This window comes from Alligator mississippiensis, chromosome 1, assembly GCF_030867095.1.
Source record: "Alligator mississippiensis isolate rAllMis1 chromosome 1, rAllMis1, whole genome shotgun sequence".
Taxonomy (NCBI): Eukaryota; Metazoa; Chordata; order Crocodylia; family Alligatoridae; genus Alligator; species Alligator mississippiensis.
Window position 1 is genome coordinate 304,918,165 of NC_081824.1, and position 24,109 is coordinate 304,942,273.

General features: G+C 42.9%; 1 protein-coding gene across 9 annotated transcripts in view; it reads left to right on the top strand.

Moving 5' to 3' along the window:
• The window catches only part of BCOR (BCL6 corepressor), an 86,507-nt gene that overhangs the window by 38,381 nt on the left and 24,017 nt on the right, over positions 1–24,109 (top strand). For 6 of the 9 annotated variants that reach the window (XM_059720804.1, XM_059720808.1, XM_059720809.1 and 3 more), the window contains exons 2-8: positions 1,914–2,046; positions 3,562–3,640; positions 4,635–7,472; positions 8,190–8,243; positions 8,681–8,864; positions 19,089–19,370; positions 19,709–20,062. In XM_059720804.1, coding sequence (XP_059576787.1) covers positions 1,961–2,046; positions 3,562–3,640; positions 4,635–7,472; positions 8,190–8,243; positions 8,681–8,864; positions 19,089–19,370; positions 19,709–20,062 — 3,877 coding nt within the window. In that variant the 5' untranslated portion in view covers positions 1,914–1,960. The remainder of the gene's footprint in view (positions 1–1,913; positions 2,047–3,561; positions 3,641–4,634; positions 7,473–8,189; positions 8,244–8,680; positions 8,865–19,088; positions 19,371–19,708; positions 20,063–24,109) is intronic. The other 3 variants (XM_059720807.1, XM_059720810.1, XM_059720806.1) reach the window with 3 other exon arrangements.

A 24,109-nucleotide genomic window follows, 5' to 3' on the forward strand; every position in this document is an offset into this window, starting at 1 on the left:
GGTGCCCGTACACCTCTCCGGGGCTGGGGGGAGGGAGACCCCGGCCAGCCGCAGCCTGTGAGCCCCGGCCGTCGTTTTAGCATGTCATCATTTGCAAATGTCAGGGGATTGACAGGCTTTAATTCCGGCCCCGCAGCTGATGTTAATGACACGCTTCCAGCAAGGAAACGAGGAGCATTAGCGCGGCTCCTCCAACCAGCAGTCTTCGCCTGCCTTTCATGCCCTCAATGCAAACCAAGCCCCCCCCTCAGTGGGGCAGCCCCGGCTCTCCGGGGCCCAGCCCAGTCCTGCCCCTGGTCCCGGCGGTGGAGGCGGCTCCTGCCCGCGCAGCCCGCAATCACTCTCGCCGCCGCCGCGCTTGGAAACATTACGAGCGGCGCATCTGGAAACCAGTAAATCTGTCCAGAAAGCGTCTTCCCCGGCAAAGCGCTCCCTCCTGGGCTGCGCTTCCTCGCACCACTTAGCGGTTTGGTTTTTGTTGTGTGGGCTTCGGGGCCGCAAGCTGAGGGCGGGGGGGCGCAGTTCTTCCAGGCGTGGGGGTGGGGGTGGGGAAGGAGCACGGGGCTCTGCTGCCGCGCGTGGGCTGCGCGATGGCCGCGAACATGTGTACGGCGGAACAAAGGCAGCGAGTTGGCTCGGGAAGCGGGGCTGCTTCGGGCAACGGGAGGCCCGGGGCCGGCCAGCTTGTGCACGTGTACACCGCCCCCCCCCCCCCAACAAATAAATAAAAAAGCGAGAGTATCGTGCCTTCTCGGGCCAGGGCTGTGTTGTGGGGCAGGGAGGGATCGGTAGAGCAGGCTCGTCTGCCCCCAGCCTTGGAACGCAGCGGAGAGAAACGAGCCGCCTCCAAAGAGCAATTATAAAAAAACCTTGCCCTGGAATAAATCATGCGTCGCGATAATCCTGTTAATAAAACGCAGCTCGTGCTGCTGCTCCGCTCAGGAGGCTGCGGGGGGAGGCGGGCGGCGGAGGGCAGCGAGAGGAGGCGAGGGAGGCATCCCCCTCCCGGCGGCGGGCGCGCAAATCCGGTTACCTTTCCCCTGCCAGTGCCGCCGCACGCAGCGCCGATCCTCTCGGACTGCTAATACTTCTCCAGCGAGCCCGCTAATGATTTCTTTCCCTGGAGTGAGCCGCGTCATTGAATTACTGCAAGCCTTCGCAGCGGCAGGCAGCAAGCAGCAGCAGCAGCTCCTCTAATGCAAAAAAAATAAAAAGCCACCCGGCTTTGGTGCTTGAGCAAATCAAGGGGTGGGGAGCTCGCCAGCCCGCTTACTATTTTTAAACCCGAGTCAGTCGTGTGCAGGCGCTGGAAGGGAGGGCTCGGGTGGGTTTTTTTTTCTTTCTTATTATTATTCAGATGCTTTCTGCAGCTTTTAAGTCCTCCTGCAAAAGCTTTCTCAGCGTAGCTCAGTGCTGTTCCTGCCAAGCGCTTTCTGCTCCCGTGCAGCTCAGCTCTGTGTGTTGCTGTTATTCTTTGCAGGTAGGAGAGGTCCCCCCCCCCACACAAGCAGAGCCTCTTCTGCCCTTCGGGGGCAGGGCTGGGGATGGGGAGAGTCTGTGCCAGGCCAGTGGTTTCCAGTCCCAATTAAATGCACGGGAGAAACTTTTGGTGGCAAGCCTGGAAGGATGCTTAATGGTGTGGATGCGCGCTGGGGAGCAGCTCCATCTCCCCTGACCTATAAACGCCCTCGATTTGCTCCTTTATTGCAGTGCGGCCTCTCCTTCCGCATTTCAGGCAGGCAGCTTACTCCCCGCGCCAATCCGACATCCATTATTAATGACCCGGAGGGAGGCTGCCTGCTCCGCTGTGATGTTTGCACTTCCTCCCAGACAAATCTTCTCAACTTCTTCTTCCTCCTCCTCTCCTTCTCCTTTTTTCCTTTTTCTTTTTTTTTTTTCTTTTCTCAAAACAGAAGCTAAAACCGTCCAGAGAAAAGAGAGGCGATCTTAAGGAGACGTCATGCTTTCTGCAACCCCCCTGTATGGCAACGTTCATAGCTGGATGAGCAATGAGAGGGTCCGCATGTGTGGGATTAATGAAGACAGGTAAATATCTAAGCTCCTGGGCAAGTGAAGCCCACACCATCACTGGGCAAGGCGAGGTTTCAGACTTCATTCGCTTCCCTGATGTCTGAGTAGACAGCGGCTGCCTTGTCGCTTCCAGATCCGGCTGGCATTAGGGGAAAGGCACAGGGAAAAAAAAGAGATGTGCGTGACAGCAGTAGACCGGGTAGTGATTTACTGTTTCACAGGCAGCCTGGTTCAGTGAAGCAGTGACGCCCTTTAGAAAAGATTACTCCCCAAAGCAGCCTTTAAACGCACTTTTACACTTAATTTATTATTTCATATTTATGAAGGAGAATTAATCCAAGTGCACCTTCTTCTGACTGAACGGGGGCGAGCTGGTGCCTGGGGGTGGGAGCTCTGTGCCTTTAAAGAGGAATAGTTTGCCCAGTACAATAGGATCAGTGGCCTTTTAGCAACCGCTTGGATTCCTTATAGCCAGCCTACATTTTCTTGCCCGATGCCAATCATTCAAGAAATGTAGTTATGCTTCCTAACAAATAATTTTCAAGTGGACAGATACAGTCAGTTGACGTGTCCCTTCCACAGGAAATCTAGTTTCTTTTAAGACAGGCAAACTGCCTGCAGAAGTTTAACAGATTTAGTTTGGCCACCAGTTCTTACGCTTTTAGGGACTTTTGCTGTTTATTTCTTTATTTTTTCTTAAACTTTCTCGACTGTTGTGTGACAGCCCTGTGAGAGGCAAGTAAAAATTGTCTGTATACAGGGAAACTGAAACCATTTGTCAGGCATAAAAGAAACTGAGGAAAGAATAAAACATTTCCTCCCCCCCTATTGATCTTGCGGTTGTTGCAAGCAACATCTAAGATCTCAAGCAAAAATTGAGAGAGGTTTTATTCACTTATTTATTTTTTTAATTTGATGGTGTCCCTTTAAATGCCATGATTGAAACTGGCTCTTTTGGGTAATGATGAAACTTTCCTTCTGCTGCATGTCAGCGATTTTATCCCTGGGATTTGAAAGTTGGCACTAAGGTATATTCTTTATCGGTGCTTTCTGTGATAACAAGTCCCAGTGCTGCAACACTGGTATGGCGCAGATGTGCGGTTCCCTCTTTAGCATGGAACAGCTGACGTTTGTATGATATTAGTGTGTGTGTTTTAATTTTCTCCTCTCTAGCATTTATAGATGGGACATGAATATGATACAGTAAATATGGACTCATTGTCACTATGGAGACTCAAGCTTTTAAAAAAAATCATTAAAAAAATCATTTTTCTTGCTTTGGGCAAAACTGCTTTGAAACATACTAAAATGCGTTTGTAATGTCAAAACCTTTTTGCCCTGTATCTGTTTTCATATGCTGCTTGCTTTTTTTTTTTTTCTGAGACCATCATTTTGTGCATTTTCTGTAGGATAAAGATAATATCATATAGGATGGCTAATGTGGAAATTGAAATGTGGAAGCCATATAATTTTATGTTAAAATATCTTTACAAGTTATTTTAAATAGTAAGCGACATTTTTTTTAAATAGGAAAATTCCAGTAAATGATGGCGAGGCTCCGAAAAGCAGACTGGAATTGAGAGAAGAAAATCACCTGAATCACAGTGTGGTAAGAAATTAATAGTTTCATCCCCAAATATATATTTTTTAAAGGATCATAACACATTCCATTTAAATAAACTGTTACAATACCTTAAGTGTAGTTGGGACTGCAGTTAAGAGACAAGCTGCTTTTGTTCAGAGATGGTGGAAAACAATGATGATGATAATTTTTTTTAAGGGACTGAGGGTGGCCTAAACATATTTAGCCATATTTCGTATCTTATTCATCTTTCTTTTCCCCCTCCCCCATCTTGTGACATGCATCCTGCTGCACCACCAGCGTTCTTTCTTCCGAGCCATTATGAATAATGTGATGTGGTACATTAGCTATTCTGGCAGGATTCATTTAATGTAGTTGCTAAATAAATCAAAACTTCAGCTATCTGTCTGTTGAAGAGCTGAGGAGTGAAAGGCAAAAAAGTTTCAGTATTATTTAGTCAACAAACTTTGAATGTTAAAAAAGATATGTTGAAGCTTGTGTATGGAATATGGGCAGCCACATACCTGGGATTTTCCCATGTAGGCAGACTTGCAAAAATATCCACAAGTACTGTAGTGATGCCTGCTGGATATCTGAGAAGGCTTGTAACCCTAAAAGGGATTGCACTTTGGGATAATGGAGCTGCTGTCATCTGTCTTGTAGAAGGAGTTTGCTAAGCAGCAGAAATTTCAGGAGATAATTATTTAAAGGCAGACTTGACCCTAGTTAGGTTCCAAGTGTAAAAGGAACAACACATTTATCAAGTTATTAATTTTAAAACTCTGTTTTACTAAACTATACCAATGCACAGCTACTCGGGTCCTCCAAGCCTAATGGGAAGTATTGTATTCACATTATTTCCTGTCCCATGTTCTGTAGTTTAATTAGCCTATGTATATTATAACAGCCAATAATGTGTTTGCGTTAAGATCGTTTCTCTTTTTGAAAATGTATTCATTGCTTGAGTAATAATGCTGTTTTTGGCAAACTCCAAAACTAACCTATTTCTTATTCCATAAAGGTGGATGCAACCACAGCACATCGCATTGACAGTCTCGCAGCCCTGAGCATGGAGAGGTCTGGACTTATGCGGGAAGGACTTAGAGTCCCTGGTAGTATTGTCTATTCTAGCTTATGTGGACTTGGCTCAGAAAAAGCACGGGATGCTACAAGTTCTATAGCTGGTCTTGGATTTACTCCTGAAAGAAATCCAGAGATGCAATTCAAATCCAATCCCTCTGAAGCAGTTGAAAATGCAGCTGTCCCCGGAAAAGCCCCAAATGGCTTCAGTGCTATATACAAAACGCCACCTGGAATACAAAAAAATTCTGTTCCAACAGGGGAAACTCTAGGCTTGGACAGAACTTCAACTGACAAACAAAGTCCTCTTAATGTCAATGGTGCTAGTTACCTACGGCTACCCTGGGTAAATCCTTATATGGAGGGTGCAACACCCGCTATTTATCCTTTTCTTGACTCGCCAAATAAGTATTCGTTGAACATGTACAAGGCATTGCTACCTCAGCAGTCCACTTACAGCTTACCACAGCATCTGACTTACTCACCTGTATGTACAAATGGTGAACGCTTTTTATACCTGCCGCCTTCTCACTACGTTACCCCCCACATTCCGTCGTCATTAGCTTCACCCTTGAGGCTCTCAGTCACTTCAGCATCTCCAGCAATTCCCCCTCTTGTACACTGTCCGGATAAAAGCTTGTCTTGGAAGATGGGAGTCAGTCCTGGAAATCCTGTTGACTCGCACACCTATCCACATATTCAGAGCAGCAAACAGCCCAGAGTTCCGTCAGCAAAGTCGGCAGCTAGCAATATGTCAACAGATCCTCCCGGTCTCTTGTTGTCTCATTCACCGAGACAGTCATCCAGAGTTCCTCTGGTAACGCAAGTCGGGGATGCCTACTCAGAATTTCACAAACACTTTCCCAGAATTACAACATCTCCTTCTTCTTCTTCTTCAGTGACGCTCCCAAAGCCATACATGAATGTAAGTAATGAATTTCCTCCCTCAAGACTGCCCAATGGAAAACTTCCCAAAACAAATGACACTGGTGAAATTTCCCAGCCAGCTGCGCCACACGTAAGGAAAACAGGTCATGACAGAAAGGACAGCAGGTCACCTCCGCTCCTAGAAAAACAGACTACTACCAAAGATGTCATTGACAAACCACTGGACTTGTCATCAAAAGTTGTTGATGCAGAGACAACCAAATCTGATCACGTTAAAAAAATGGCACCGACGGTGTTAGTTCACAGCAGGGCTGGAAGTGGGTTAGTTTTACCTGGAAGTGATGTTCAGAAAGAAACTATTTCACCTTCTGGGAATGGCTGTCCTATCTACAGGCCTGAAATCATTAGCACTGCACCCTCTTCCTGGATTGTTCCTGGTCCAGGTCCCAATGAAGATACAGGAGGTAAAAACGTGCAGCTGAAAAACAAAGCATTGGACTGGGTGATCCCACAGCAGCGCAGCTCTTCTTGCCCAAGGATGGGAGGCACGGAAGCTGTAGTCAATAACATTTCAGGGTCTGTTGTCAGTGGAGGTCGGCCGGCATCTGCTTCACCAGCTCCAAATGCTAATGTGGACTGCGCCAAATCAAATAGGAGCTCTATAGAAAGTACTGCATCTGTCATACAACATATAGGGCAGCCTATAGCAACATTTGCAAAGCATAACAATAAAGCAGCTAAATCCAATGGCCAAGAAACCAGTTTCAAAGCAAATGAGACTGCCCTTACAGCGAGTTCCATATTTTTACCACCGAATGAGGCTTTCCGATCGCCGCCACTGCCCTATCCAAGAAGTTATCTCCCGTATCCCGTACCAGAGGGCATCGCTATCAGCCCATTATCTTTACATGGGAAAGGACCCGTGTATCCTCATCCAGTTTTATTACCCAATGGCAGTCTCTTTCCTGGACATCTGGCACCAAAACCTGGCATTCCATACAGCCTGCCAGCTAGTAGGGGGGAGTTTATGACCTATCAGGATGCACTGGGGATGGGGATGGTACATCCTATGTTGCTACAGCATTCCGCTCTGGACATAAATAAGGATGAGAAATCAGAAAGGAGGTCTAGATCACATGAAAGGCTCCGCTATGAGGACGCGGCTATAAGAAACCGATTGCCAGAGGTCCTGGAGCCTAGCACCAAGATCCATTTTGAAGTACCTAATGATAAGAACATGAAGTCACACCAAAGTTCAGGTCATAATAAAAATGCTGCCAAAAGTGACAAACACCTCTTTTCAGATCTTCTGCGAGAGGAGCAGGATGCTAAAAGTGAAACAAATTTAACAAAATCTGGCTTTGCTACTGAAAGCAGTAATCAGGTTAATGACCCCGCAAAGCACAAGGTAGACCAAGCGACACAGCACAGAGATTTTCTTGTAATGCGAGAGGAGTTTGGAAGGAATAATGATCTCCATGAAACCTATAATATTAAACAGGCCCATAGTTCACCACTGTTTGGTTTAAGGAAAGAGGATATGTCGGTAAGCCAAAATAAAGAGAGGTTAACAGTTCAGCCTCCCTCTGCTTTCTTGGAGACTACCCAGGGGAATGAGGGCCCACCTATGTCTTTTGGCAAAGTGCAGGATGATGCAAAACAATTTGGCATGGGGAATACGCAGGCGAATATTGAAGTTAATCAGACATATACCAAAGATGGAACTGATGATGTAGAATCTACTGATGGCAAAATCTTGAAACCCAAGCCATCTAAATTGGCAAAAAGAATCGCAAACTCTGCTGGTTATGTAGGTGATCGATTCAAGTGTGTTACGACCGAACTGTACGCTGATTCTAGTCAACTCAGCCGAGAACAGCGGGCACTGCAGGTGAGTCTAAGTGATTTTTTACTCCGGAAGCCGTTTTAATTTTTTTGTTTATAGAGTACACAGTTAAGTGTTAAATTTGATACGTACTACGAAGCTGGGGGAGTAAGGTGTGTAGAGTTTGGTTTTCTTTTTTTTTTTTTTTGCTTTGGAGGTATATGCTTGCCAGAAATGGTAACAATAATTATTTTGGTTAAACCATATGAAGCCAATATATATAAGTAATAATAGCTATGAATGATGTATATATTCACTAGTAAGTTAGAAATATTTTAAGTGAGATCTGATAAAATGCTATTAATGGCAGAATATTTAATACTTATGCTATGAAGGGGAGTTGAGGAATGCATGATATGTTAAACTAGTGGTTACTATAGTTTCTCAGTTGGCCTGTACTATAAGATAGCAACGTGTATCCAGAAGTTCTGATTAGTAAGCCATGCAAGGCATTTGATGGAGAAGAGTAGCAGCCATGTGTTGGTGGGTTTTGTGCAACTTTTTCACCAAACAAGTATGTGGTAAAGGAATAGAAGTGGTATTGATCTGATGTTGTGAGCAATGACAATTACTGTATAGGAATTTCCTTAAGTATTTTACTTTTAATGAACAGATGAGTTAAGCCAAATTGCTTTGCATTGTTAAGAAAAGAATTGGTTTATGCTTATAAAAATGGATGAAATTATCTAAATGATCCATTGAGTGCCCATTTTAATTACATAGATGGAAGGATTACAAGAGGACAGTATTTTATGTCTACCTGCTGCTTACTGTGAGGTCAGTTCTTCAAATTTTTATTACTAGAATCTTACATAAACCTTTGAGTTAAATTTCATTTCCAAATACACAAAGGGAAGTTTGTGGGCCATAGTCGTCTTTATTCATTGTGCAGTTTTTGTCTTTTCATTTTTGTTTTGTCTCTTATGCCTCCAAAATGGAATGTTTTTGTTTATACACTATATATATATATATACATATACATATATATATATATACATATATATGAAAGAATTGTGTGGTTATTTGCATATAGATGCTAGAAGTTTTTATACTGTTATACAGCCCCAGGCATTTTAAAGTTTTATATTAGATCTTTATCTCAAACCATGGTTTTGAGCAGATTTTTTTTTCTTTGGAAATACTTTCATATAAGGTAAGGTAAATGAAGCAGCTTTTATTGTGCAACTTTTTTTTCATATCAATTCTCTTTCTAGCGTGCAATGATGCGCTTCTCAGAGTTGGAGATGAAAGAGAGAGAAGGCCAAACAGCAACCAAAGACTCAGAGGTCTGCAGATACAGCCAGGCAGACTGGGAAAACTTGAAAGGAAATAATGAAAAGAAGCCAAAGTCTGTCACTCTGGAAGATGCCATTGCTGACCAAAATGACAATGATAGATGTAAGCAAATTTAGATAGCTTTTTGAAGTGTGTGTTTGTATACCACAGCAGTTCGTACTAAAACTCCGTTACACATCGAAAGTAGTATAATTTTTATATTTGCTGCAGAATGTTGTAAATATATTAATAGTGACAGCAGTAGCTAATACAAATTTACACAACAGTAAACCACAGTCACATTGTATATACAGAGTTCTGACATCTGCTGTTCTCTGTGCATATTTTTCCCTGGCCTGGGAGTGGCTGTTTGAAAGTTGCACCCTATACCTGCTACTGATGTCTGCTACTGATGTAGCTTTTGGAAAAATAGGTGGTGGTCACAACAGTTCTTGACCTTGGAGCAATTCTTCTTCTTATTATTATGAGAGATGGAGTTGTTTCTTATTAGTTAAAATCAAAAGACCCTAAGTTGGATTATACCATCATTTTTAAAGTGAAACTTTCCATTGTTTTCTTGTTGAGTTCTGTTTAAAAACTGTTGCCGCAATGAAGTTCCAATAACAGAACTTTCAGGCAATATGTGGCAGTAGTCGCAAGCAGACGGTAGAGGAGGTCAAATGGATAACCTACCAAGTCTGCTTATCTAGGAAAGCTGTGGCTGCAAGGTTTTGAAGCGTGTATCTGTCTCATCGCCTGCAGTTTCTTCTGTGGCAGGATGAGTAAGTATCAGATCACCAAAAGTTCTTGCTGTGAAAATGTAGGTTGTGCTGGTATAATTGGTTGGTCTTTCAGGGCTGAGGATTGAAGACCTCCCAGGAAGTGGCAGAATACATCACTGTGTGTCCCACAAAAGTACAAAGCACTGTTTTGACAAATAATAATTTTTTAATGTATATATGCAAAATCTCTTTGAGCTTGTGGCAAGGCTTCAAACTTTCATCAGTCTCTAAAGCTGAAGGTAGGGCAGGGTGAGTCTCCAAGCTCTTCGCTGTGCAACAAATTAAGTAGTTAATTTGTCCCTTTTCTTACTATCCTAGAAAAAAAAAACCTATGCTCAGAAAGTTGCAGTATAAGAGAAAATTCGTTTGTAGAATAATGGTTGTCATACAGTATGTGTGTGTATAACTTTCTGTGTCAGTGTGCCCCTCCCTAGTTGGAAACTCATAAGTATGACAAGGGAAAATTTAATTTGAGGAATTTAGTACCTGTGAGTTATTGTACTAGTCTGTTTTGGGCAGTGTGTGTGTGATGCTCAATTGTACTTGCTCAGTTACTCACTGAAATCAAGTTAGTGTGGTATTACTCTTGCTAAAGTAGCACGTGAACAAAAATTAGCTTGGCAAAATAACAAGTGAATGTTTATTTGTTCAATGTGGTAAAGTGTAAAAATGGCATACAAGCTCAGCTTTCGCAAACTCAGCCCTCAGATCTCCAGGGGTCGGGGGGCACGTTTTCATTCTGTGGTGTCCTACTGTGTGGTGATAAGCATGTTAACCATTGTGTTGGGAGCTGTTGCTACAGGTTTCTTGAGCTCCCAATTCAACCTGCACCTGGCAGTGTGTGGCATGCTTATGATGCCTTCTATTAAAGTCTGAACATGTGCTGAAACCTCAATGTGTTGTAAAGTTTAAAGAGCAGCAGCAGCTGGGTCCTGCCACCTAGCTGCTGCTCACGTAGGAAGGGTAGGTCACCTACATGCTCAAGGGAGTAGGACCGGAGCCAGTGTGAGCTGTATGTAGAACCAGAGTTGAGTGTGTGTGAGGGAGAGGTGATTTCAGGCAACAGTCAGTAGTCCAGAGAGTGAGGGAAGGAGAGACATGGGTATTCATCAGATGCTTATCTAGCGTAGGAGGAATGATCTTCAAATCGCTAGGGACAAAGTCTTTTAAAATGGCAAAAAATGAAAAATTGTTATGCCCTACAATTTGTTGTTTCATTGAATTAATAATTTTAGTAGTGCTCTGGCTCTTGAGACTCCATTGGATGAACTAATAAAGAATTGTTGGGAGTGGGTAGAGTGTTGTGATCCTCTGTCAATACATTTTTGTGGTCCATTAATTAGCCAGCAGTTATTAGAATATTTTATGGTTTTGCTAAAATTACTAAATCTATAAACTTTAAAAAATGTGGCTCTTTTATAGTTAAGGGAGTGCCTCTTTCCCCTAGGCAGGCAGGCTTTACTGCATCTGCTCTTGCACGTATGGACTCAGTTCTCAGTAGAACTTTCTACCACCACATTTCACTTCTTGTTCCTTGGGATAGCAGCTGATGAATCAGGAAGCTTGAGTTTCACACTTTTTGAATGCCTCTAGTATGGTGGTATTAGCACTCTGGTGTGCCTTGAACTGCTGGAAGCCCTGACAAAACCGCCCTTCCCAAATAACTGACGTAGAGGCGATAAACTCTGCCTACTGTTCTCTGCTTTTTATCACTGGTGAGAGCTGTAGCTAGTAATCACAGAAGAAGTTCTATATACTGCCATTATTGTCTTCACCAATTTCAAACTTCCCATGCTGAAAGCTTTAAAATCAAATAAAACATCAAACAGCCATAGTTCATACCCTCTTCCGGTGCTAGATCTTGATGTTGAAAAGATGTTCTGTTTTGTGTTATAGAGTATTCATAAACTTTTAGGTGAAATTACAGCAACAAGGATGCAGTTGCAACAATATAGTTACAAACAGGAAATTTTATGAGCCAAATTGATTAATGAGCAGCTTGTAGGTAAATTGTTAATTCTGAACCCTTCTGTGAACCTTTTCTTGGCTAATGTGAATCTGAAGAAGACAAGCCTAACAGAAAGCCTAAACCTGCAGTATGTGACACACAGGGTAAGGCTTTGTAGAGCTGTACTCATGTCAGTGGGTCAGTGTGCAGGTACATGGTGGGGGACACTGCAGGGTTGGGTAGTAGGATCTGGTGCTGGTGTCAGACTCCACTTCCTAAAGCTTGCTTCCTACAGTTGCAATGAAAGAAAAATGGCAGACTGGGAAAGACAGGCATCGGTATGGCCATCTGACAGTCCAAATGTTTTGTTTCTGGCTTGTCTGGGGTATTTATCATCTTCTGAGTCAGGTGGTACATGTGTAAATCCTTTCCCTCCCAAAATACCCTGAAATGATCTAACAAAGTGTTCACAGTGCTGAAACTTTTCTTTAATGTTTAGAATATAGACAGTTGCTGGGAAGTTACTCTAATGGCTTATGGGTTTCTGATGCTCTTTGTGCTTTTCTGCAGAAAGTTTTGAACATGATGATTAAACAGAGATAGCCGGACTATTTGGCTAGCAAGGGTAAAGTAAAAGTACCTTAATGCTCTTCCATCTTGTTTAGGAATCACTGGGCATTATGAGCACAGCCGCGAAGCTGCTTTGTTGCTAAGGTGACTTGTAAATGTTGCTGTGGCAATGCTTCTGTGCAGCATTTCCATAGCACAAACATGATAAATTATGGGATGTATATGTCATGAGTCATAGGATTGTTCAGAGATCAAGTGATTTAAGCAATTGGCATGGAGAGACACATCAATGTAGGTCATGTGATGGTAGTATGTTGGTAAATAGCCGTTGCTTTTGTAGCATTGCTGAAATCATGCTAAAGTGTGTAAGATTAAATAAATTCTACAAGCTTAATATCTTGATAGAAGAGCATAATTACCACTTTATCTAATTTAACAGTAGAGAGATACTGATGTTTTAATCCTTAATTCAGAAAAAAACTGAGCTAAAAGCACTTGATCTTGGGACGTTAGGATGTGAAGAAGAGGTTACGGTAATTCTCTGGTTGGAAGTAAACTGCTTATATTTGCTAGGATGGTAAAATTCAGATGTGAAAATTGATCTGCAGTCTCTTTCCAAGGTGTTCTATATCCTTCAGCACACAGCATGGTAATTCTCCAGATTTTTGCTTGTGTGCATGCTGAGTAATGAAAGATCAAAACGGTCAACATTCTGTTGTCCTTTTGGCTTGGCCTGTTGTTACCTTGCTATGACACGTAGCGGTGCAAAGAAAAAGAATTAAAAAACCCCTTTATTATTTTAAATATTGTGCACTTAAGCAGATGGAACATTTGGAAATCTCCTGGCAAAAACATCAAGAGAAGAAAATAAAACTGTTTATATTCCCTGAAATCCTCGTGGGATATCCAGAAGTCTGCTTTAACAAGAGGCTTGGGTAAATTGTACTATTCTTGTTGTGATTTTGATGATGAATACTAGTTTTAGTGTTCAGATAGTCATTAATATGAGGAGGCTAAATGGCATCTTGCATAATTGACTGCAAGGAGAGGTTGCTGAAGGGAAGAGGAAAAGCTGGTTCTAGCTGCCACTTTAGCTAGGGAGAGAGCTGCAGTTTAAAAACTATACTATGCATTTCCTGTTCACCCTGACTGCGAGAGATTGTCTGATAATGTTTGTGTTGGCAATGCAAGAGAGATAGAGTAATGAAGAAATGATCACTTATCTGTCTTTCAAAGTGACCAGTGCATTGGAGGCATTGCTTCAAGGAGAAACACTTTGTGAAAGGGAGTTCATGTCCATTTTTTTAACAGTTCCTAGTTTTACAGGATAGTGAGAGGTAGTTTTGGTTGCTGGATAAGCGTGAATTAGAAACCTGAGTTTAGACTGAGTTTAGCAACGGGTTTCAGGAAAAGGGAGAGATGGCTTTTGCAGTGTTTGGTGTTTCAGGTTGACTTCTGTATCTCACCTTAAGGCTTAGGGAAACCTTTGTCTGGCACAGGTTGCTTCCAAGCAGTTTGAGGACAGAATAGAATGTAGTACTGAAACAGCAAGAGAGTTTGTGGAAGTTTGTGTTCTGAGAAGCTACTGCAGTTGTGCTGAGGAGAAATAAAACATGAGCCTTTGACACAGTTAGCTATCATAATGATCGTGTGATGTAAAGTGCATGCTAAACATGGTGACAATGCACGGGCTGCTTGACAATTCACACTTCTGTTTCTAGTTTGTCCTGGGGATTTGTTATTCTTGTAGGCACTGGTAGAACTTTGCCAAGGAACAAATCTTCATTCTTTTTTAGAAATCAGTGGTAACATTATTGAGAAGTGTATTTTGAGGAGTTTGCAAACAGGCTAGAGTCAGGATGTTTCCCAAAATATTTACACTTCTGTCTGAGTATTTCCTCTCCCTCTTTGTTGTAACATAGGCATAGGATGATGGTGTCATAGATGTTATATACAGAATGCATCTAATGAGTCTAAGTAGCTTGGTACAGCTACTTGCTACAGGATAGCTTTTTTTTTAGCTTGCCAGCAGTAGGATGTTCACTGTTAACATTCTGTGAGACCCAAATGAGAATGTGACTGGTTTGCTGCTTTTGAGATGGCAGAGGTAGACAAGTCTCAGAGAGGACAGAAGTGAGTGGCACTACTTGTGCTGGCAGTTAACCCCTGACTTCTGAACTGGCATTGATAGTTGATTTGCTCCTCTCTCTAGAAAAACAATGTGGAATGAAGAACTGATAATGACACTAAAGCAAGTGCCTTTTATGCTTGACTTTTACAAGGCATCACAGGACACTGTTTCTCAGGCAGATCCGGCTGCAAAACAAAAAATAAATGAGGGAGTTAATTCAAAGTCATTTTGGTTCATTTGTAACGGGAGGGGTGGAGGTAACTCTTTTCTACCACCCCCAGTGTTGTCTCTGGATGCTTACAACAAGGACTCAGGGGCAGATCCAGAGATGGTGCTGTGGGAGCTGGGGAATTTTTTAAAGTCCTTTAAACGGGTAAGAATTGTCCCTTCTTTCTTTTCCTCCTGCTCAGTGGCATGTCCCCTCCCCTATCCTTCCTACTCTCCCCAGCGGCTGGGGGGAGCTGCTCCTGCCCCACTCCAGCCAAGTGCATGGGGAGCTGGGCTCTGTTAGGGACAGCAGCAGCAGTGGCAGCAAACAGGTTCTCCCACCCTGCCCAAACCCCCATGCCCCCTTCCTCTGCCAGCCTGGCAGCAGGGTCAGGGACGGAAGACCCACCTGCTGCCACTGCTGCTGTCACTGTCCCGGTCTGAGTTCAGCTGTGGCTGGAGCCAGGGTAGGAGTGGCTCTAGAGCTCTCCTGGTACTCTCTCTCTCCTGGGACAACTGGGGGCAGTGGTAGCAGGTGAGAGAGGGGGGAAATGGAAGAGTGAGGAGGGGCTGCTGAGCAAAGGGGAAGGAAAAGGGTGTTGGGAGTGGAGGCAGGGGAGAGTCTTTCCTGATTTGGGGACTTTAGGGGAAAAAAAGGTCCCACAGTGCAGTCACCCTGTCCAGTAGTGGTGGGGGAGCTGCGAGTGGAGGTTCAGTCACCCTTGCAGTGCTGGTCACTGATCCCACACTCCCATTTACAAAATCCTGGATCTGCCCATGCAAGGACTAGTGCCTCTTTCTGGTCCTAACAAGAGTCTTTGGGAGATAATTGGGATGTTGCCTGCCTTTTCTCATTCCTGAACAGGGAGACTGTCTCAACACAGTGGCTTTCAGGCTGAAATGCAGTACATAACTTCTGGTATGGTCAAAAACCTAAAGAATTTAAGCACTAGAAATGTGGTGAAGTGCTTTCTTACCTGATGTGTTAAGAGAATTAAACACAGAGCTATCATGTGTTGTTTTTTTTTATGAAAGAAAATGTGCATGTCTCAATAAAAACATAAATTAAAATCTAGTGCAGACATTTTTGAAGTTTTTATATCTTTAACACTGCTGGTTTGGCTTCTTTTAAGTTGTGCAGAAGAAAATGGATTATTGTATTGGGGTGATTATACAGTGTTGCTGCTTATAGGGCAAATATTCTGGCTAAGTTTACACAAAATGTACATGTGTCCAGTGTTCACAAATGCATTCTGATTTTGGCCACTTATCAGGACAGATTGTACAATAAACCAAAGGATCTGCTTTATTATTTCAGTCTTTCCTTTTTATAGAGATATGTTAGTGTTTGTATACTACAGTGGTTTTCAACCTTTTTAGACTCAAGGAACCCCGTTTTAGACTTAAGGACCTGTTGGAAAATGACAGCTCTTAATTTTCACTTACTTTTTGACTACAGAAAAATAATAGAGCCTTTCTTTTGTTGCAAAGGATTCAGAAAGCCCACAACAGGTTAGAATGGTTTTAATGCTATGGATTCCTATTTGAAATCTCTAGGTTGATCACATGAGTCATATTTGCATGCCTAACAGTGATAACACTGTGCTATACCCTATGCCAGCCTTGAAAGGCTCTCAAGGCACCATGGCTGAGAACTGCTGGTATACTAGGTGAATTGCACCACACAGTTACAGTTTACAGTTTAAAAAATGAGTGGGTAAAATGCCAACCAGACAGACAGATGATCTGGCTCACACTTATGATCAGGGCCTGAACATTCAGTTGGCCTAGATTCAATTGAACAAAGCTTTCTTGGGCACGTGCCTTTAGCATCTATCTTTTTTCCTTTCTTTTTTAATTGACTGTGCGGGCAACTTTGCAAACTATGTCAAATGATGCTGTGTTGTCTTTTGGAATCTGTAAGCTGCTCCAGTGCCTTTGCTGCTGCTTAAAGCTTTTCCAGTGGAGCAATGAGTAACCAGAGGCTATTTAGTTGTCACTGCTAGTAATGGAAAGCTTTGGGAAAGCAGGAGAACTGACAAGCATTGGAAAAGTTTAGCTTTGATGCAACCTGGAAAAAACTATAAGCAGTTGCAGGAAGTTCTGAAACCATTCACTGTGTAGAAAGAACCTAGATGAATACTGAGGAGGGATGTACTTGCTGACATTTGGAAAGCTCTGGGTTAGGACACGAGGAATCAGGTCTTCCATTAGTTAGGCTACTTGAGCAGTGGGGGCCCTAACTTTTATCAGGCACCTATTCACTAGAGCAGTGATACCCAAATTGTGGTCTGTGTTGTGGTCTTCAAGACTATGATAAATTATCTGACAACCACACTGGAACCTCCTGCCCAATTGAAAGCTTTATGGTTATGGTGCCTGGTGGCTTGTGAGAAATGTTGAGACTTAACAGTCGTCTGTTGCTCCCTTCCTCCTTCCCCCCCCGCCCCCCAAATTTGAGAGCTGTTGAACTACAGGCTATGAAGAATAAATCCCTTAAGTGGAGTCCAGAGATAGCAGTCTGGTACGGAAACCAGCTTCCCCATCCCCACCCATTTTTACCCAAGTGGAAAGTAAGCAATGACACTGTTCCAAGCTCTGCCCCTTCGGGACACCAATATGATGTGCAGTCTGTAACAACATTTTTGTTGTTTCTTTGTTGGATTGTCCTCTGAATGCTTTGAACAGGAGTGAAGGAGTAAATAGTGTAAATGCCTACATTAGGCTCTGGAGTCAGCATCTACTTAAATAGCATGCCAAAATGCTGTGTAGTTCCTGCTGTCTACAGACTCAGGCAGATATCACTGCCATGGTTTATATCTGGTCTTGCATTTTGAACAATTTCTTTGCAGCCATTAGGCCTAGTGCTTTTTTAAAATGATAGCATACATTCAGGAGTATGTGAAGACAGTGCCAGCTCATGGAGTATTTAAAGAGCCAGCTTTGCTCACTGCCTGCCTTCTTGGTTGGTTTAGCATGATGCCGCTGCTTCTTTGGAAACTGTAGAAGGATTGTGGGGCCACTTCATTTAGTTCTTGGATGTTGAGGGGTCTGGTTCACATTTCAAGATGGGATGGTGTAAAGCAGGGGTGTCAAACATGGTGTGTGGGTCAAGTCAGCCAGCTTGTAGCATTGATGACAACCACCTGGGCAAGAACCAGGATGCTGGAGCCCCAGCAGTACCGCAGGAAGAAGCCTGATGCTGAGGCTTGTTCCCACAGCCACAGCCAAGTGCCCAGGATGCTGGACCTCTTTCTGCTGGGTCCCAGATGAAGGGGTAGGTCTGTGGGCCTGTTTTGGCCCACAGGGATGGTTTTGCATTTGTTCAGAGCTCAGGGCCAGATGAGTTTGACCCTGATGTAAAGGAATAAGTAGGACAGCAGTAAGTGTAAGGAAGGGGTCATATGGGGGTGGACAGGGTTGGGGAAGGGAGGGAACTGCTACAATATGTAGAAAATGCATGTATTTATATGCGTGTGAGAGCAATTGTGATAGAGAGCTGGGAGAGACATAACAGATGGAGCAGGAAAAGAAGGCAATGCATGATAAAGACAAAGGGATATGAAATGTTGGGAGGTGAGGGCAAAATAAAAAGAGGAAATTGCCTAACAGTACTGGGAAGGCCAAAAAAAGTGGAGTTAGGAAGGATAAGAAATATGGGGAAAATAAGTTATATTTATAAATGAATTTTAAAAGGAAGTTGATTGACAATGCTATGCTTGCGCACAGCATAATGTAAGTTGTACAAGACTGTTTTTTGTTATCATTTAGGCTCCAGTTCTGGAAATTATCCCTATTCAAAACATGGCTTGTGTATCACAGAATTTAAGCATATTTTTAAAGTGAAATGCATGCTCTTTGAACTGGGGGCATTGAGGGACAAGGGGGTGGCAGCACAGGTATTTTTCTTTGGCCTTTATTCCCCAAGTTAGCATTTCCTAAAGATTTATGTGGCCACTATAGCCAGAAAACTTCACAGGTAAGGGGAGCTAGAGTCTTGAGGTAAGCGGTAGCTTGGCGTACAGTGACTCTCAGAGTACTTCAAGTGCAAAGGCTGTCTGCAACCTTAAATTCAGGTAATTTTTTATAATTACGCTGTTATTCTGAGCATTTTTCCTACTGGCACGACTGCTAGAACGTGTATTTGTTTGTGTTCCCCAATCATATGTCCAATGACATGTAGTAACAGGATTGAACTCTTGTCATCAGACTCGGCAGTTTGCCATGCTAAGTCAGTGAAAGACTTGTACATTATGAGAGCAGCAGAAACTAATTTTTATAAAAAGTCACTGCAGAGAGGAAGCTTGAATTACTACTTATCAAACGTCAAGGTTGCTTTTCAAAAAGAATGGCTTTTCATACCTAAAGGTGTCTGTCTGTCTGTCTCTTGTAAATAAAACATAAGCATATTGTGGTGGTTTTTTGGATATCTGTATGGTGAAGTGTCTGCTCAGAAGCTGGCTAAAAATTTGAATGCCGAAAATTTGAACACCATGTTGGTTTCGTGCTTAACTTATGGAATAACTGTTGTTTTAGGGTTGATTCTAGCAAAGTTAATTTAAAATGTTAATCTAAATTAATTTTTTATCTATATGTTTTAGAAACCACAATCGTGATAAAGTGATAAGAGGTTGACACTGCTCTTGGAGATGTTAGTTCACAATAGATTTCTGCATTCGTTAAACTATATTTATTTATTTTGTTTTTAGGTGATTTTAATAGTGACGTAAACAACCAAGGTCATTTTCTTGAAACTTCAGAGGAAAAAGATTCTCAAATTGAGAAATGTTATTTGGAGAGACATTCCGTATATGAAAAGGCAGAAGATCCATTACCAGAAAATATCAGTCAGCATGCATGTCCACGTCTGGAGAGAAAGCGTAGACACTCTGGTGAGAAAGTGCAGGATGATGGCAGCCCAGGTGAAAACTTTGTGGATGAACTGCAAGATGAAGCTGTATCAAAGGCAAAAAAGAGAAAGAACTCCAAAGGTAGACAGCTTGCTTTGGTTTCTCTTAAGGAATGCCTTGTGAAAGGAGCATCCCTAGGACTTAATTAGTGTTTCCATTTATGAACTTGATGGTTACCAATGTGAGCACTGTCATTTCACTTAAAAATAATATCTTGGTATGTAAGGATAAAGCACTAGTCATGGGACACTGTAGACATAGCAATGCAAGTTACTATAGTGCATGTAACCCTTAATAAGAAACCTTTACAATGCATAGTGTGGTGGTAAAGCTGAGACTATATGCCCCAAAAGTGAAATGTAGCTTTTGTTTTAAGTTGAGGGGGCTTTTTGATTAATTTTTAGTTATTTTTCCATTAGATGACTGGCCTGAGAGGGAAATGACAAACAATTCCTCTAACCACTTAGAAGAGCCCAATTGTAATGAGGTGACCAACCTGAAGGTGTGCATTGAATTAACAGGGCTCCATCCCAAAAAGCAGCGTCACCTGCAGCATCTTAGGGAACTATGGGAGCAGCAGGTGTCACCAGAGAGATCCCCGTCCGGCAAGTTGGGCCGGCAAAGCAGGAAAGATTTAGCTGAGGCTGTTCAGCCAGAGGCCACTGCAAAGGTCAAAGACTGCACAGAAGAAAGGCACACCAAGAAAAGGTCAGAGGTCAAAAGCAATAGAAGTTGGTCTGAAGAGTCCCTCAAAACAAGTGACAATGAACAAGGTATGCAGAGACTATTAGGGAAACCAGCTAACTTAGCATTTATAGTGACGCATGCTGCCACCATTTTTAAGGAATTGTCAACAGTTTTTACAGAAGTCCATATATATGTATGTATGTATGTGTGTGTGTGTATATATATATATATATATATATATATAAGGACTGACAGCTCCAGTATAAAAAGTCATTGTAGCTGAAATCTGGCAGACAAGGGAGTGTGTTGGTGTGTGTGTTTGTGTGTATTTTTGTGGGGTTTTTGTGTGTTGTGTTTTTTTTTTCTTTTTTCTTTTCAATTTTATTGTGGTTTAAATAATGTACCATCCTGTAATAGATATACAAACATTGAAGTTTTGTGTCTGCAGAGGTGTTTTGGTGTTCTGATAACTTAGAATAAAATGACAGTTTGTTAGTCCATATAAGAGTTTTTACCACTTGTACAGCTAAACTTATTAGTGCCTCAGGGTGTAGTTTAAAAAACAACTTTCTGAGCAGAACAACAAATCTGGTTCTGTATCCTGGGAGCCCACTGCTCCATCTGTCTTAGAACTACTGAGCTTTTCTGCCTTTTCTAAGGCTTAGGAGCAGCCAGGAGGGTTCTCCTTGTTGGTGGAGTCTGCCTGTCTGTTTTTCTAACAGGCAGGCCCTGTCATTTCTCTGTGCGCACATAGATATGCCCCTCAGGAAATTTTCCACTTTTTCTTCTTTCTCTCTCCACCTTTCAGTTTTGCTCTTACAGGGGGCAGCACTATGGCTAATAACAGATTCCTCGCCATCCCTCCTGTACCCTCTCCTCTTTGTAATGGCAGATTCTACCCCTTACCCCCTTCACCCACTGCTCCTGTTTCTGAGCTCTGGTCCATACACTTAGGCAATCTCCTCTTTTGCTTCCATACAACCTTAGTTTCTGTAACTTTGTTCTGGGGGTATGGGACATCTTTTCCCTCATTTACCCTCATGTACGGCTTATTTTCTTCTTCTTTTTACCTCACCATGCCAGCCACCAGCTTGTCAGTTAAGTTAATGATGGAAGACCATATGGGCTGCATGGCATCTTCCTTACCTTCACAGTGATCAGCTCCAGCTGTTTTCACTCTCCTCTAGGAAGGGGGTCAGGCACTGTTATTTTTTCCATGCTTTGCTGACCTCCTGTTACCACCATTTACCCTTCATCTAAGAGGTCTTCCCTCCCAGCCCTGCTTTAGCTCTCAAATCCCAAGTGATCAGATACCTCAATAGCACTTGGGAGGGGGAGTACTTCTGCGCACACAGTCCTAGGTACAGATACGATCCTCACTGGACCCTGAACCTGCTTCATGCTCTCTATCTGTCTGGCTTCCTGCAAACACAAACTATGAGGCTGTTCTGGTCGCAGATCCTCCATTCCACATTTCCCCTGCCCCATCACATCCCTATAACCAGAGTCGCTGAAGGTCTCCTTTTTGTTCTTGCAGGATTTGTAGATTAAAGACTATACAAGAATATTTCCTTCATTCCCTTTCACCTCCAAAACCCAAGCCAACCTCCTTTTCTGAGGACATCTCTTCAGTTTTTTGGCGGGTGAAGGGAAATGGATTGCCTGTCCTGAGCCCACTGAATCAGATATTCTTTGTGGTGGATTGTTTTTGTTCTTGTTCCCAAACAGTCCAAAGATGGCAGCTCTCCTCTGCAGTGCCTCCTGTGATATTGCCTCCTTTCTCTAGTACTTTGGCTCAAAGAAATGTGTGTCTATAGGTTCAGATACTGTTTCCAGAGCCACCCTTTCTTTGGCAGTGTAAAACTCTTGGTTTTCTTGGGAAAAGCCCCTTAATAGCACCTAATCTCCAACTAAAATAGACCCAATCATTCATTAGGAAGGGACACTCAAGATTTTGCCATTTATTTTGCTGCAACTACTACTTCCCTCCCTACTGACACATTTATGCTCAAATCCTTGCCCCCCTTTCTTTTTATTTTAATCTCAGTTCACCAGGAATAGGATATTCTTTTCCAGTATCAGCCAGAGAGGTCTCTTCTACACAGGACTTAAATAAAGCAGGAGAGCTCAGTTCTTCTGGTCCACAAATACTCACTCAGCTTTTCTTAGGCTTTCCAGAACTCAAGCAAACCTGTTCCCCTGATATTGGCAGTAGCTGTGTTTTGCAAGTGGGAACAAACCATGCAGGTTAATATGTCATCCTCAACTTGGGGCTTCACAGTTCTGATGGCTGTCTCGGGAATTGGGCAGGGCATTTAGGTCTTCCCTATCCTGCATGATCTGCTCATGAAGGCTTTGTTTCATAAGATGTCTACTACCCCACTGGTCCTGGAACACTTTGGATTGAGAAAGAGTGATCAGAAGAGCTTTGTTACCTGACCCTGGACTTGCTGAATCTGGGGGAATTGCTTCTAGTAAGAATTCACCTGAGTTTCATAGCAATGCCAGAGGAGAAATTTGACAAAATACGAACTTTTATTTAAACAATTCCCTGGCACATCAGTGTATTCAGCTGCTTGGCACAGTGGTGGTCTATGGCAAATGATCCTTTGACAGCAGTCCCTTGCTGCTCTTTTTAGGGTGTCAGGGATCAGCTATCAGACTCAGGATATGAATTGCCTGACAATCCCTCTAGATACTAGACAGCTCCTTTTTCCTAGGAATATTCACCCTGTTGTCCGTCCAAGGATCTGCCCTTGCTAGACCTGGTAGCAGCTTGCATGATGATCAGTGCTGATCTCTTAGGTTGGGGAACTCAGCCAAGTCCTTGCATGACTTGGAGCAAGTGATCTCCCCAGGAATCCCTAGCTCAGCAATAACTTCCTGGATGTCCAGGCAATGAGGAAGGCTTCTCTTAAGAGTCTCTCTGGGACTTGGATTTATTTGTGTGGGGAAAAAAACCCATGATGGTTCTGTTAGCTGATGCTATCCAGGCAGAACAAGAACAAAAACCTGAACAGGGAAGTTGGAAGGATTCTTCTGCACTTGGAATACCTCTGAGCTGCACATATCCACTGTGAGACCAACAGGCTAACTGACTCAGCAGCTATAGGCTGGGTGCAGGAGGAGAGAGGCTGAACAAGTGTCTGGTCATACAGATCAGACAAGATTTCAGAACTAGTCACGCCTGGCTGTCCCAGTCTGGTGCGCACGTCTGCTCCGGATATGGTCAGTCTCTTCAAACCTTATTCATGAAGGACTTTTAACTTCAGTCCCTGTTCTGCATTATAGATTTAGGATGGCCAACAATGGATCTCCTCAGTGATGTCTACAGGAGGTTTGCATAAAATGTAAGGGTAGCATTTAGCCTGTGAGAAGTAGTTAAACATTTGTTTGTTCAGTGTCCTATTGTTTCACTTAGCATCACTGAGAGGGGAAAACAGCTGTCTTTCTGCCATCCTTTCTAGCTATGTTTTTCATATACAGCCATTCCACCTTCCCTCCTTTATTCCAACTCCTAAAAAAAGGAGACATTTATTGACTATTTGACCTTTGCAATGTGAAGTCTAGAAACTTAAATAAAAGTGTAGACCCTTTACAATATACGTTTGTCATGTGGGCCACCAATGCATTAAGTGAGCCAAATCTGACCCATGAGCCACATGTTTGAGATGGGTCTCCTGGAATATGGCTGCCCTCAGGAACTTTCATCCTCGCAGATCCGGAAAGTCTTTTACATACTACATCTATTGAGGGGTGGGAGAAAGGGAGCGGGGAAGGAAGGCAAACACCTGAGGCTGCCTACAAAAGAGATTCTGGACTTCTTGCCAGAATAAATTTCTTCAAGGGCAGGTTTCTGTGCTGGGTGCAGGGTAACCTGTCCATTCCAGTTCCACCATGTTGCTTCATCCACATCTGTCCTTTTCTAAAAGCAGTATCATTTGGGAGACACATACTTTTGAGGTTCTTGGGAACGAAGGAACCTCGGTCATGGTTACCTCACAACTTCAAAAGATGTTTTGGTATCCTCTGTCTTTTTGCTGTTGGTCTGGCAGATTTTTTCTCCTTTCCATCCAGCGCTTTTACTTTAGTGTGTCTATGTGCATTCTTTGTCAGTTCCCTCTCTCCCTCCT